The 14,216-nt window shown below is 41.1% G+C and overlaps 1 protein-coding gene across 7 annotated transcripts in view; it reads left to right on the forward strand.

The window, feature by feature from the left end:
* Positions 1 to 14,216, forward strand: part of PTPN13 (protein tyrosine phosphatase non-receptor type 13) — a 115,233-nt gene that overhangs the window by 73,961 nt on the left and 27,056 nt on the right. For all 7 annotated transcript variants that reach the window (XM_083833852.1, XM_083833854.1, XM_083833851.1 and 4 more), the window contains 9 exons: positions 884 to 1,037; positions 1,186 to 1,324; positions 1,765 to 1,917; positions 3,274 to 3,456; positions 4,497 to 4,659; positions 9,670 to 10,093; positions 10,264 to 10,361; positions 12,045 to 12,101; positions 13,386 to 13,478. In XM_083833852.1, coding sequence (XP_083689978.1) covers positions 884 to 1,037; positions 1,186 to 1,324; positions 1,765 to 1,917; positions 3,274 to 3,456; positions 4,497 to 4,659; positions 9,670 to 10,093; positions 10,264 to 10,361; positions 12,045 to 12,101; positions 13,386 to 13,478 — 1,464 coding nt within the window. The remainder of the gene's footprint in view (positions 1 to 883; positions 1,038 to 1,185; positions 1,325 to 1,764; positions 1,918 to 3,273; positions 3,457 to 4,496; positions 4,660 to 9,669; positions 10,094 to 10,263; positions 10,362 to 12,044; positions 12,102 to 13,385; positions 13,479 to 14,216) is intronic.

The following is a 14,216-nucleotide window of genomic DNA, read 5'->3' on the forward strand; positions in this document are numbered from 1 at the left end:
TCATTTGTTTGCCTGAGTAATGGCATCTCGGCTCAGGCAGCCTGTTCCTTTTGGTTGCTGCATGTTCTTCACTGCAGCTTGCTGCCTTCACAATGTGTATTGCTCTGTATGGCACCCCTCAGAGGATGTGAGAGGGGTTTGGGTTCTGATAATATGCTCTCAGCAATGCTGCAGCCTCTTGTGGGGGCAGGCCCGCGGGGGTGCTGGGTTAACTAATAGGGCTCCTGGTGTAGAGAGAGTTGTGTTCAGCTAAAAAAGGTTTGCTTCTGAACTGTTTATTTTTTGCTGTTAGAACAGACCAGAAGTTGGATTTCTTTTTGTTCACTGGGGGGAAGGTCATTTTGGCAGAACTAACGTGTTGAGACACAAGTTTCCTGTTTTCTTGTCTAGTGGACTAGTGCAGAACTGTAGCACTCAGAGTACTGGCAAGAGATAGAAAACCTTAGCAGCCTGAGAACATTCTCCGTCTGTGGCGGCCTCCCAGTGCCCTAGGCAGTTTAGAAAGCCTTGAAAATACTTTGCAGAAGCATAATTTGGACATAAGTAGCAAGGGAGGGAGGGAATGACAGATTTGAAATTCCTATGGGTTAAGAAATTTAAAATTTTAAAGACGCCGTAGCTCCAATTTCATGGCTATCGTGGAATATTACTTTTTTTTCCCTTCCCCTATTTTTGTCATTACTAAAAATTATTTCTAATACTGTTATTCAGTGTTTCTTCCCTTCAATAGCCATTCTGTTCATAAGCCTTTGTTAGCCATCAGAAAACCTTACTGTATAAAACTGAGTTTCAGAATTAAAAATCTGGTCTTGATCCTCCAGCTGGAAAAATTACTTGACTCTGATGTTTTTACTCATGTGCTTCTCTTTAACATTCATGGCAGACAATGAATTTTTCTTCGTTGATCCTGACATAAAGCTAAGTAAAGTAGCTCCAGAAGGATGGAAAGAAGAACCAAAGAAAAAGAACAAGCCCCCTGTCAACTTCACTCTGTTTTTTCGCATCAAGTTTTTTGTGGATGATGTCAGTCTTATACAGTGAGTGTATGAACATCTTTTTAACCTCTTAAGCCCTAAATTTATGTATGGAAATTGGATATTAATCAAACACTCTAAATTCCTAAAAGGAACAGTACCAAAGATGGTGTGTTTTCTTGTGTTTTTTTTTGTGTTTTCCTTCTTCTAGGCATACTCTCACTTGTCACCAGTATTATCTGCAGTTGCGGAAGGACATCTTGGAAGACAGGATGCACTGTGATGATGAGACAGCCTTATTATTAGCATCCCTAGCTCTTCAAGCTGAGTATGGAGATTACCAGGCAGAGGTACACCATCAATTTCATCTCTGAGAAACTGTGTTCTTTGTGTTCTTGCTGCTTAATAAAAGAACGGACTGTGAGCAGCCATGCGTGCTTCACAGTTCTGCCCTAGACAAAAAGGTCAGCCAATATGCTGCTGACAACTGTAGTTTTCTTACAGTCTAACAGAGAACATGCACAGGGCTGTTGCGGAACCTAGTTCAAGATCTAGATGTTGAACCCTCCCTATTCGGTAGAAGTGGAGTCAGGCTTGGATGGGCTTTGAAACTATATGTGAAACTAAGCTGTGGGTCACAGCTGGGAGTCTGAATCCGTCCCCTTACTCAGTCTGAGTTTGCAAATGTGCAATTCTGCCTGAAATTAACCTTAAAGCTAAATAAACTCAGTCACACCCATATAGTCCGTAGCATATGGAAATGCTGTCACAAAAATGTTTCATGTTGTAGGTGCATGGCATGTCATATTTCAGACTAGAACACTATGTCCCAGCTAGAGTGATGGAGAAACTAGATACATCCTACATCAAGGAAGAGCTGCCAAAATTGCACAGCACTTACGTGGGTGCTTCTGAAAAAGAGACAGAGTTAGAATTCTTGAAGGTAAGTGGTAACTGTTTGCTTCCTTAGTCTGACTGCTTGAAATTCCTTTTGAGAAGTTGGGTGCATGGACTTCAAATGAAATCAGAGGAAGCCAGCTTGAAAGGAAAAAAGCTGAAAAGATCTCAAAAGATTAATTGTTAAAAGTGGAAAAAAAATCATAATAGATGAGGAGAAAATCCCTTATGCTTTTTTTCCATCATCAGTAGTCTTCTTGCTTTAGCTCAAATAGGTTAATTAAAAGCAACTATTGATTCTTGTGTTCATTCTAAAGGAAGCCATGATTATGAGGCAGCACAGCCTGCATGCCCTATCTAGTTTGTTCTTTCTGCTGTGGGGAAAAAAGAGAATTTAAATCATGAAAAGTTTTGTTAGATCTAATACCTTTTATGCTGGTTAGGACACATGGTATAAAGCGAGCCAGAAACATTACCAAGCAGACTTCCTTTTGCAGATAGTGTGTACGATGATAGGAAAACTATAATTGCAGACATACTTGCTTTATTCTAAAAGGACCGATTAAGAAATATAATTATGGGCTTTGCTGCTGTTGCTCATGAGATAATGATCAAGTCCAGCCTTGATTCAATGGCTGAAAATGAATTAAGCATCTGAGAGTATGCAACTTAGATGCTGGATAACTATTACACTGTATTTCCAGAGTCACTCTCTGCACTGCAGCGGCACACTCAGAGACCGCAGTGGCAGAGGTGGTCTTGGCTGTTGCTCATGTGGCAGAAACATTCTTATAACCACCAGGAATTAGAGCGAGCAAGAGCTGGGGACTTGATCCTACCCAAATCTAGCCTGGCTGGGGGCGGGGTAGGGAGAGCAGTTGGATTTCTTCGTTTGATTCATTGCATCAGTCCCTTAAGCAAGTACTGAAGAGAGAGCGAGAAGAAGGACTGGGAGTGCAAAGTGAGCCAAACTGCTTCTTTCAGCTGTGGGGATGCCTTACCGTGATCACGGAATGGAAGCGTAGATATAATTCTGCTTTTAAGAAATGTCTTAACACAACAAATGCATCTGACTGGTTACAATTTATTCTTAGCAATTAATGTGTGGAAAGTTTGATTTCAGTTTTCATTATTCATACTTGAGTTGTTAGATTTTGTAATGAATCCTAATGAATCCTTTGCTGTGGTCTTGGCCAGTGTATCAGCAGATACTGCCAAGACTTAAAACCATCTAGAACAGTTCGTGTTGATGTGTGTTATCATCACATTCATAACCTAAGTGGAATCACCAGATGAAGAGCAATCTTTTTTTCCAAAATCCATATGTATACATAAATATATATATTTCGTACTTGTACTATGTATCCTTAACTTCAGACCCTCTTTGCGTTGATCTATGCAGTTGTGTCAGAGGCTCACAGAATATGGCATTCATCTTCATCATGTGTTGCCTGAGAAGAGATCCCAAACAGGTATCCTTCTGGGAGTGTGCTCCAAAGGAGTTGTTATTTTTGAGGTCCACAATGGTGCTCGCACACCTGTACTACGCTTCCCATGGAGAGAGACAAAGAAAATATCCTTTAGTGTAAGTCAGCCTCTTTCCCTGTTTGATTTTTTTTTTTCTACTAGCGTGCATTCTATGCTGCTCAGGTTCCAGCCTCAGAAGAGATTTTAGCACCTGTGTTTTGAAGTGCTTTACAGCAAATCTGTAATGGTATGAAACATGGCTTCCCTGCTGTCTAGGAAAGAACTAATGCAAAGATAGATCAGAGGCTACTGGGAGTGTGGGGAAGAGCTCTACCTACCTAGTGCATTTCTGGGCACTCTGCCCACGCTGCTGTACGGCACCCTGTATGGCACCTGAGAAGTGAAGGAGCCCTAGGGTGAGAATCCTGTGTCAGTGGACCGTGTACTGGCAAATGCCAGTGCTCTCTGGAAAGAGTTGTTGCACCAACCTTGCTTGTCAGCTGAGGTGTTTAAAAGAGTCGTTAAGCTAAGTGATATATTGGATGGCAGTGGGTGAGACACTTGGTCTGGGCTATACCAGCCAACTTCAGGGAGCATACCTTACACTGGGGGTTGTGTGTCAGTTGTTAATGAGCTGCCAATGCTTGCTTTTATAGAGGTATTGAAAACAGTACTTCTAATTCTGATACCATATTGAAAAGCTGCAGCTTGTGTTGTCTGTTCTAGGATTGTAATGGTCAATTGAAATTTCAAGAATCTTAAAAAGACCTGAAGCATTAGCTGATAGATTTCATAAATAGATGGGCTTATAGTTCCTCTTCTCTTGAGCGGTACCAGCCCCCGTAAATTTCGGAGAGGTTTTTCAAAAACTCATCCTGCTAAATGTGACAGTGCTAGTTGTTATTCAGCAGTAACAGTAGCAGAGACTAATTAAATAATAATGAAGTACCATCTCAGCTAGCCCAGAAGTAGCTTTAAAGTGCTTCTTTGTAAATCTCAAATTACTTTCAACCCCTATTTTAAACAGAAATCTCTCCCATCGATGCATTTTTTTCAGGAAAGTTTGAATGCTGTCATTATGCAAAAGCAAATAAAAAAATTATTCATAGGGTAAAAGAAATCACTGTCTTAAACTTTTTTTTTTCCCCCATCATGTAGAAGAAGAAAATAACTTTGCAGAACACATCAGATGGTATCAAGCATGCGTTTCAGACTGACAATAGTAAGACCTGTCAGTACCTTCTGCATCTCTGCTCTTCCCAGCATAAGTTCCAGTTACAGATGAGAACCAGGCAGAGCAACCAAGACACTCAGGACATTGGTAAGGACTGTGGTGCTGTGGTGGTTTTTAATAGCAGTCTATATGTATTTTTATAAGGAGAAAAAAGTGGACTTCAGCTTCACACTACATGTGTAGCTCTACATTTAGAGAGAATGTATAAGGAGAATCTACTAGCTAGGTTTATTTTGAGACAGTGAGTTGGCAATCGCACAGAGCTGGCAGCCAGCAGTTCCTTTTAAATACAAGGAATCTAAAAATAGGTCATTAGTAGTGCTCTCCAATCTTGAATAATAGCTTTTGGTATTTTTTAGGAAAAAAAAGATAATTCCTAAATGTGATTTGTAGATTTTGCTTAATGTGAAATGCGTTGATTTCATCATGTGGAATTATGGATAAAACTGTGTGAACTCACTAGGGCAAATAAACCAGGGAGCATTTCATGCTGCTGCATCTGTAAGTGGAGAGGGTAGCTGTTTTTTTATTCTATTTACTTTTTGGTGGACCAACTAAGGAACGACACTGATGATAGTCAATTTTCTTCAGATAGGAATTGCCATCTAATTTGTGTGTATATAATAGAAAGTGAAGTGGTGTTCTTCTAGACGGAAAGTATCTGATGAACACTCATTTAAAAAGAAAAAAACAGCCCCTGTAGTAATTTCTTGCCTACTTGGATCAGAGCTGGCTTCTCTGCCTGACGTCAGTGCAGACCTGAAAATGCAGTTCTGGTCAGTCTGTCTGCTCAGTCTTTTTGTTCTGTGTTTTTATCTGTCTGCATTCCAGTTGCTGTTAATCCAGATTTCCACCATCCTAGCTGGGATGGAGTCCGTGACCCCATTGCAGTAGAGATTGTGATATAAATATATATGTATATTGCAGCCTTTTCTATTCAGTCAGATGCAACCAACTTGTTAGTGCATAGTGGGACCACAGGGTACGTTGGTATGGTGCTTGGTACTGCACTTAGTGTTAGCTTGCACTGAAACGCAAAGAAAGGCAGTACATGCAAGGCTGTCATGGCAGGCAAACTTGGTTGCTTGCAGATGAGGTAGGTGTTATGCTTTCAGAATCTGGAAAATAGTAGTTCATTTCTGTGCAGTGCAGGTTTCTTTGAATTCAGCGGTTTCAAGTCTCATCAGTCATTTATAACCAGAAGAAGATTGTGCTGTGGTTAATTCTGTTGTGCTCTATCATTAAAAGGAAAAATAATGCAAGGGAAAAATTTGCTTTTGCCATAATTTCACTGACCTAAATGGATTAGCCCTGTTTCTCTTTCCTGCATATATATATATATATAGTAATAAAATTATTACAATAGTATTTTTTAAATAAAAAAATACTGCAATACAGATAGGAGAAAACAGTAATGAAGTAGCTAATTCAAATAGCATATTAATTACAAATACTGCTTTCCTTCTGTTAGAGCAGTGAGATCCCAAGCAGTATTTGGGAAGCATTATTATTCATCTGCAGAAGCATCCTTTTTTTTTTCTTTTTTTTTTTCCCAGAGCTATTAAAACATTAGTTAAAAAAGAAAACAGAAAGTGGTGGTTGGAAGAACTCAGCAAAACAGTAAAGAAAAGGACAGGTCAATAAGGACATTAGTAACTCTAGGCTGATCATCCCAGAAGCTGCACGTGTCGAAGGCTTCTTAAGGGCTGATTGTGGGTTAACAACAGAGTAAACACACGTGTACCTAAGGCTTACAGCGTTCATGGGTTGGAGTAGCAGAGTGACGAGGATTCAAATGCTTCTAAAGACTTCAGAAATACAGTTTTACTGTGTCTAGCAGACTCGCATGTGATTTCAGTTGATAAGTGGAGAAAATACTCTGAGAAAAGGGAGAAGATCTGGTGTGCATAATGGCAGAGAATGAATTTTCATGGAATATAACAGAGGATAGAGACATAACAGAGAGCAATTTGATAGTTCCTGTGATGTTCCATGGCATGTTTTTCACTTGCTGCACAGTGTCCTGGGAAAAAACATTTTAACATACACAAACTTAATGAAAAGAAATAGGTTGGGAAAATAAGAGGAGAGTGCCTCTTGGATAACATTCTTTCTGCATGAATAAAAAGAGATGAGACACAGAGTTCAGGGAAAAAAAGTAAGGAACAATTTTATGGCACATAAGAAAGGATGTTAGCTATAACTTGAGAGATAATCACTTCTTTTATGCACAGCTTCTGTGTCAATGCAGCAAACAGAACCAGGCACCGAGTTTTAAGATGGATCTTTTGGATTCTTGAAAGGGTGTATAGAAAACCACAAAGATTGAAGGGTTAAGTCAGTTTTACAAAGGAAGATTTTAGAGCACATGAGAATTCTCAGTTATGGGGTTGGCAGAAAACACTCACCTGAAATCCATAGGAAAATTCAGTGTTGTATTGTCAGAGGGTACGTACAAGGTCAAGAATAGAAATCTTAAAATGTTTTATGGGGGTACTCTTCCTCAGGATGTGAACGCAACAAGAGCCAGCATCACTGAGCTTCTGTCACTGTCAGGAAACAGATTTGTGTGTATCTGATCCAGCAGAACCATTCTTACATTGCTTATCAGCTATTTGATGTGGATAGGGAGGTAATAGTTGTATGCTAATTCACATTTTAAAATGACAAAATGTGTTCCACAACTAAACCTTCTCTCTATCTGTGTGTTTATTACAGAGCAGGATTGAGTTACTGTTGCAGTTAATTTCTGACATTAATTTCCTACTAGAGGAAGGATTGTCTTCCTCAAATGGCAGTGCTGAGGCTGTGGTAGCCAAATGCGCTCTGCAGTGGTGAATGCTTCAGCATTTAGTAGTGCTGCTGGATGATGCCTGCAAAAAAGTAACGTTTCCCTTGCAAGTTACACTGCTGCTTCCAAAAGCAGCTTATTTCCCAGCTGCATGTGTGGAGCTTAAAACACTAGCTAACAGAAAATGAGAATTATCTACGTGGTTGAGGATTGCTTTTCCTCCATCTTCCCTCTGAACTGACTCCAGGACATCAGTGAAGTTGATGAAGGGTTCAGATGGCCAGATTTCCTTTAGAGGTTTTAACCAGCAAACATGTTGCCACAGCTTATCAAGCTTCTGTGTGAGAGCCAAGCCACAGGAACTTACCTGCTAGCCTTAGGAGGCAGTTAGGCTAATAGATGTGGGCTCAGCTCAGCTTTGCTCTGAATAAGGCGGGGTTAGGCTAGCTTATATTATCTCGTGTTTGCTTTCAGCTAAGAATATTCACCCAGACGGTTCCCACGACTCAGCTGACACAGTAATTTAACTACAATCCAAAACCTGCTTCTCTCTGCTGCTTAAAGGAATTGGGATTTCAGGGGTCATAAAGTCTGGCAAACCCCAGTCCACATTGTCTGTTCTGTGCTAGAACATTTAGGATGTTTCTGGCAGGGGAGGTCCCCAAGTTCACCTGAGTGAACTGATGTTCTTGTACCGGGTAGAGATGCTGCCAAGCTGTGATGGTTTTACTCAAGTGGGCAGCTGAGTTCCGCCACGGCCTCTCTCTCACTCCCCTTCCTCGAAGAGGAACAGGGAGAAAATACGATGAAAAAGGCTCAAGGGTTGAGATAAGGACGGGGAGATCACTCAACAATTATCGTGACGGGCAAAACAGACTCAGCATAGGGAGATAGTAAGATTTATTGCCTATTGCTAACAAGCTAGAGAAGCGAGAAACGAAGGAAAGAAACCAAATACGCCTTCCCCCCATCCTCCTCCCGAGCGGCGCAGGGGAATGGAGGAATGGGGGTTGTGGTCAGTCTGTGGTCAGTCTTTGTCTCTGCCACTCCTTTACAGTCACTCTCATCCTGTCTGCTGTGGGGTCCCTCCCACGGGCTGCAGTCCTTGCTGAACTGATCCGGTGTGGGCTGCCCACAGGCAGCAGCTCTTCAAGAACTGCTCCAGATATGGGCCCGTACCACGGGGTCCATCCCCCAGGAGCAAACTGCTCCAACCTGGATCCCCCACGGGCAGCAGCTCCTGCCAGGTCACCTGCTCCTGCGTGGTCTCCTCTCCACGGGCTACAGGTCCAGACTGGAATCTGCTCCGGCAGGGGTCTTCCACAGGCCGCAGCCTCCGTCAGTGCAGGTCCACCTGCTCCACCATGGTCTCCTCCATGGGCTGCAGTGTGGAACCCTGCTCCACCGTGGTACTCCATGGGCTGCGGGGGGACAGCCTGCTTCACCATGGTCCTCACCACAGGCTGCTGGGGACTTCTGCTCTGGCGCCTGGAGCACCTCTCCCCTTCCTTCTTCACTGACCTTGGCGCCTGCAAGGCTGTTCCTCACTCCTCTTTCTCTCCCACCTGCTGTGTGTGGCAGCGTCTTTTTTTTTCCCGTCTTAAATATGCTCTCACAGAGGTGCAAACAACATTGCTTATTGGCTCGGCTCTGGTCAGCAGTGGGGCCCATACCTCACATGGGGCTGCTTCTAGGTTCTTCTCACAGAAGCCACCCCTATGGCCCCCTACTACCAAAACCTTGCCACGTTTAGCCAACAGGGCTGTAAGAGTGTCAGGGACTTGTGAAGAGAGTTAACCAGTGGTTGGATGGAAATTGTGTGGGATCTGATAGCGTGGATGTGGGGCAGCGCTGCTTGTTCAAATTCTGGAAAATAATTGCACGAGCAGGTTAAAGGAGGTATAGTCTTACAGTTCACTTGGCTCGAGATGCGACAAAGATGACTTGCTTGGCAGACGGAAGTGAAGTGCCTGTTCATAAGGCGGCGTGGCAGTTTAACAGGAAGTACGAATCTTTGTACTAATAAGGGGATAAATGTTTTTCAACTTAGTGTTTTTGAACTTCAGTGTAGCATACAGTTAGGTTAGCATACTATCATTAAATCCAAACTTTGCTTTTTGAGCAAGCTGCATGGACGTCATATGTATGTACCTGATGATGGTGCATACTTTTGGGTGTTATGCCTACAGGAAAAAAAGAAGCTTTGAGTTGGTTGTTTAAAATGCATGCCTTATACAAAGAGGTTGCATTAGCTCTGTTTTATAATGTGAATTTGTTTCTTCTTTAAAAAAAAAAACAATCTGCAGAGCGAGCTTCATTTAGGAGTCTAAACCTTCATGCAGAGTCTGTCAAAGGATTCAACATGGGACGAGCAATCAGTACCGGTAGCCTGGCCAGCAGTACTTTGAACCGACTTGCTGTCCGACCTCTGTCAGTTCAAGCAGAGATTCTGAAGAGGTTGTCCTGCTCCGAGCTCTCACTCTTCCAGCCTCTTCCTGGCTCTTCAAAGGACAAGAACGAGAAGACTTCATGGGAAGACAGACCCAGGGTTATGAGCAAATCATTTCATGATCTGAGTCAGAGCCATATCTCGGTTTACCCTCCAAGGAAAAATATTATTGCTGCTTTGGACTCTTCCTCCCAAAAAATAGAGGACATAATGGGAAGAGTCTTTCAGCAAATGCCGAAATTTGATACTGGATTGGCAGCAGGAGCATTAAAACTGAGCAAGTAAGAGTCTCTCTGACCACCCTGAAATGCCTTTGTGTACAGTCAATGTACATATGCATCGGTTTTGATTTATTATTCATACCATTATTTTATTACATTGATCCTTCCTTCCCTCTCCCAATTTCCTTTTCCCTCTGTCTGGTTTCCCCTCTCTCCTTCTCCCCTTTAAGTTCAAAATCTCATGCAGGTTTAAGTAGAAGTCCTGAAAGAAAGAAAAATGAATCGGACTCATCATCCATTGAAGATACTGGTCAAGCCTATGTTGTAGGTCAGCATACAAAAATCCTATTGCGGTATTTACTAACTAACCTCTAAAATTGCTTCAGATGTAATGCTTTGATATACATATTAAGTGGTAGTAATATTTGGACTTAAAAAAGGGATCACATGTTAAAGTACTCCAGACACATCGCCTGTAGTTCCAGAATAACTGTAGCAAAGAAATAAAAAAAAAAAATACTCCTATGGAGAAAATGACAAACGAGTCTATACACGGATATGCAAAGAATCAATAGTTTATGGTACCGATTGCACAAATAAGTCCTAGCAGACAGTAAAAATCAAGTTCACAAAAAAACAAGCTGAATGCTTTTAAACTCAATCATTGGATTATGGAACATAAAATTTTAGTAGCTCTGTCATGAATTTCTGGTTATAGAAGGTTCCCTGTTAAAATAACAGAAGCAAGGATGACTGAAGTATCTGCAACCTTAACTTGCTTTTTGTGTGTTTAATATCATAACATTGATTGGTTACGGAATTTGAAAACAAGTGGGAGAATGTTAAGTTTATGGGAGTCGATAGAAGTGGACCTTTCGCTCAGAGGGTGGTGAGGCACTGGAACAGGTTGCCTAGAGAGGTTGTGGATGCCCCATCCCTGGAGGCATTCAAGGCCAGGCTGGATGTGGCTCTGGGCAGCCTGCTCTAGTGGTTGGCAACCCTGCCCAGAGCAGGGGGGTTGAAACTAGATGATCTTTAAGGTCCTTTTCAACCCAGGCCATTCTATGATTCTGTTCTGTGAAATAAAAAAAATGCAAATAGTGATGTGCCAATACTTAACAACTGCACACAAAACAAGGACTGAACTGGGAACCAAGCTTTTTCTGGATTAAGAGCATCAGCTGCTCAGAAGTGAGATGAGGCATGGAATTTCTGTAGAGACTGATGGCAGCCATTTATCCTGTGCATTTAGCTTTACAATTAGTCTTGTTATCATGTGCTAACCCATGATCTCTGGGTCAGCAAGTCCAATAACCATCTTAGTTACATGTTGGACATTGATGCTGCTGGGGGACATATATTCTTTGTGGATGAAACTCATCAGCTGAAACTTTAGGGTTTAGAGTTTGAGAAGGTCTGCGCTGCTTTGCTAAAAAGCTTGAATGGTCTTAACTCATTTAATTCCATAACTTAGTACATTTATTATTTCATCCTCTGTAAAGTACAGCCTTATTTACTCAGCATTGCTTCTTCCAAAGAAAATATGGTCCTAAGTGCAAACCAATTTGAATAGAAATATTTGGTCCAAGTGGCTTGTTACTGCCCAAACTTGCTTGTTACTGTATAAAATCTTACAAGGCTACTGTTCTGTTGCTTTATAAGGTTAGGTATATTCATCAAGTCGTGTAACAAAATTTAGTCCTTGACTTAGGCCTTTCCTTAAAACCCTGCTAATTTTATCTGAAGTTAAGAGTGGCTGTGAAGGCCAAAGCTCTGTCCTTTCTTTAATTCTTTGCCTTTGCATGAGCTACCCCCCTCTCTTAACTTCGAATTGCGACCAAAGTACTTTAATCACCACAATTTGCTAAACCATAACTTCTTTGGTGTCATTTTTCAACTAAGTAATCTGATATTGTGACACGAGCTCATGCATGTTCTGTGTAAAATCTGAAGCTTCTCCATAGCTTTATGAAAAAAACGATAATGTCTAATATTTGCATTCATGTTGCAGGCGTTAGCATGAATAGTTCTGGAAATCTTCCATCATCAACACCATTAAAAGAGAGCAGTAAGTTGATAAATAGCATGTCCATTTAATTATTTCAGTCAGTTACTTTTAATTTGTACTTGTCAAGTGCTTTACTTGAACCTGTCTTGTTTCTTGGCTATTCTTAAATCAGATACTTCTGCCACTTAGTTGGATGTGGAACGTTTTGCTAGATACAGCTTCCAATATTTGTTTTGGATGGCTTTTTGAGGGAGATTTTTACGTTTGTGTAATGCTTTTCTGCTGTGGAGGGTGTCTGTTCAGCCTGATGCTTGGACAGTTGTTACCTAACATGCCATGCCCTTCCAAGCTCATTTCCCTTACTTGTGAGGCTAATGATGCTGTAGGGTCCCAAAAGAACGTGTTTTGACTTTTGCAGTGGGGATCATAACCCTTTTCCAGATGGAGAAGTCTGTCACATTCTCTCGCATCAGGTTTTTTTGTTTGTTACTGGTGTGCAGAGCACACTAGGTTTCTGCTGTTGTGGAAGCACTTGTACCATTTACAGCAAAACTGAGCTAACTGTCCAGTCTAAACGAGTTCCATCTTCTACAGGTAGAAAAGTCATGAGGTCAGACTTAGAATACATTGCCTTTTTTTGAACTGCAGGAGATGTTGTTGTGGTGGGTTTTGTTGTTGTTTTTTTTTTTTAGGTTTTTTTTCCCCCAAATCATGCTGCTTCTGTCTCTTAAGTGCCTGGATCTCTTTCAGCCTGTTGAGAACACTCATAAGTCACATAAAGCTACCATGAGTGTGCTCAGATTTGAGAAGCGGCAGAGTCACCAGCCTTTAGACCTGCAAATGTGGAAGTCAATTTAAACAAGATAGGGTCTAGAAGATGTTTCTAATGTTGACTGTTTAAACAAAGGACCGTCATTAAGAGAATTCACTCTTAACCTTTAGTAACTTAATATATTAAGCCCCAGTTTCACTTTTACCAATGTGTTTAAGCCCTGTGTCCCTGGGCAGGGTACATAACCACAGATCTATATACCTGGCAGAACCAAGACCTACCAATTTGAAGATTTAAGGCTCAGGTGAGCTCAGACTACGCTAAGTGCTTTTCTTAGGAGGAAACAAAGATTTTACCTGATGAAGATGAGATGAGGTGCAATTTTTTTTATTTTTTCTTTTTTACTCATACGTGGCTTGGAACATCCAAGCTGGACCCACTGCTTCAGAGAAGCTTTTCAGTTTATCAGAGGACTAATTTCTCCTATGGAATAGGATTTAAAGGCAAACCTAAAAGGATGTGCATGTGCAAGTGTTCACCTCGTGCCTGATCAGCAAATGTTGGCTTTTCAGCTGACTCTCTGCAAACAACACAGAGCAGAGTTTCCTCGCCAGAAAGAGAGATCACTTTAGTGAACTTGAAAAAGGATGAAAAAATGGGTTTAGGTAAGTGACTTTAAAATTGTTGAGTTTGTTATTTTTTATATTCGTTGAAGCTGAAAATAAAATACAGTTTTGGTGTTCTGTTTTGAAGTATTTATCATAGGACTGAGGAAAACAGACATGAGTTGGATTTCTAAGGCATTTGTTTAAGATGCAGAAGGCTAGGCTTTCTTAACAGCACACGCTACTGACTTGATTGGTGTTAAGCAAGCCTGTTTCTCAGCTTCTCTATATTACGTGTGGTATAACATTTCTGATTATTGCGAAATAATCATCATAGAAGTTAGCATTTGAAGTTTGTCTCTGTGTTCACCTAACACATGGACACCTCACAGTTGTGACAACTTGGAGGTTTTAAAGAAGAAAACCTTATAAAGCTGTTAACAAATAATTGTGTTCTCATAATATCATTGAATGGAACATTAGTATGAGGTTTAGTGAGTCTGGAAGTTGAGATATTTGGATTCCATTCCTCTTCCTGTTGTTGTTTTCCATAAACCCATGTAATTTTTCTCTTTAGTTTGATAACAGTTGCACTTGAGGGGAGGCTCTTTGAAGTATCCTTTAGGGTATAGTTCTGTCATTCCACATAAGACTGTTTTGTAAATTTGAAGAGGGAAAAAGTCGACAAGATCATATTGTGCAGGGTCAACACTAAACGTTAAGATAAGAGCTGACCAAAAAGGATAGCAGTTCATATGAACTTTACCTTTTCTTTCCCATGCAATCTGTTACTTTGCT

The sequence above is a fragment of the Anser anser genome (assembly GCF_964211835.1).
Source record: "Anser anser genome assembly, chromosome: 4".
In the NCBI taxonomy this organism is placed as follows: domain Eukaryota; kingdom Metazoa; phylum Chordata; class Aves; order Anseriformes; family Anatidae; genus Anser; species Anser anser.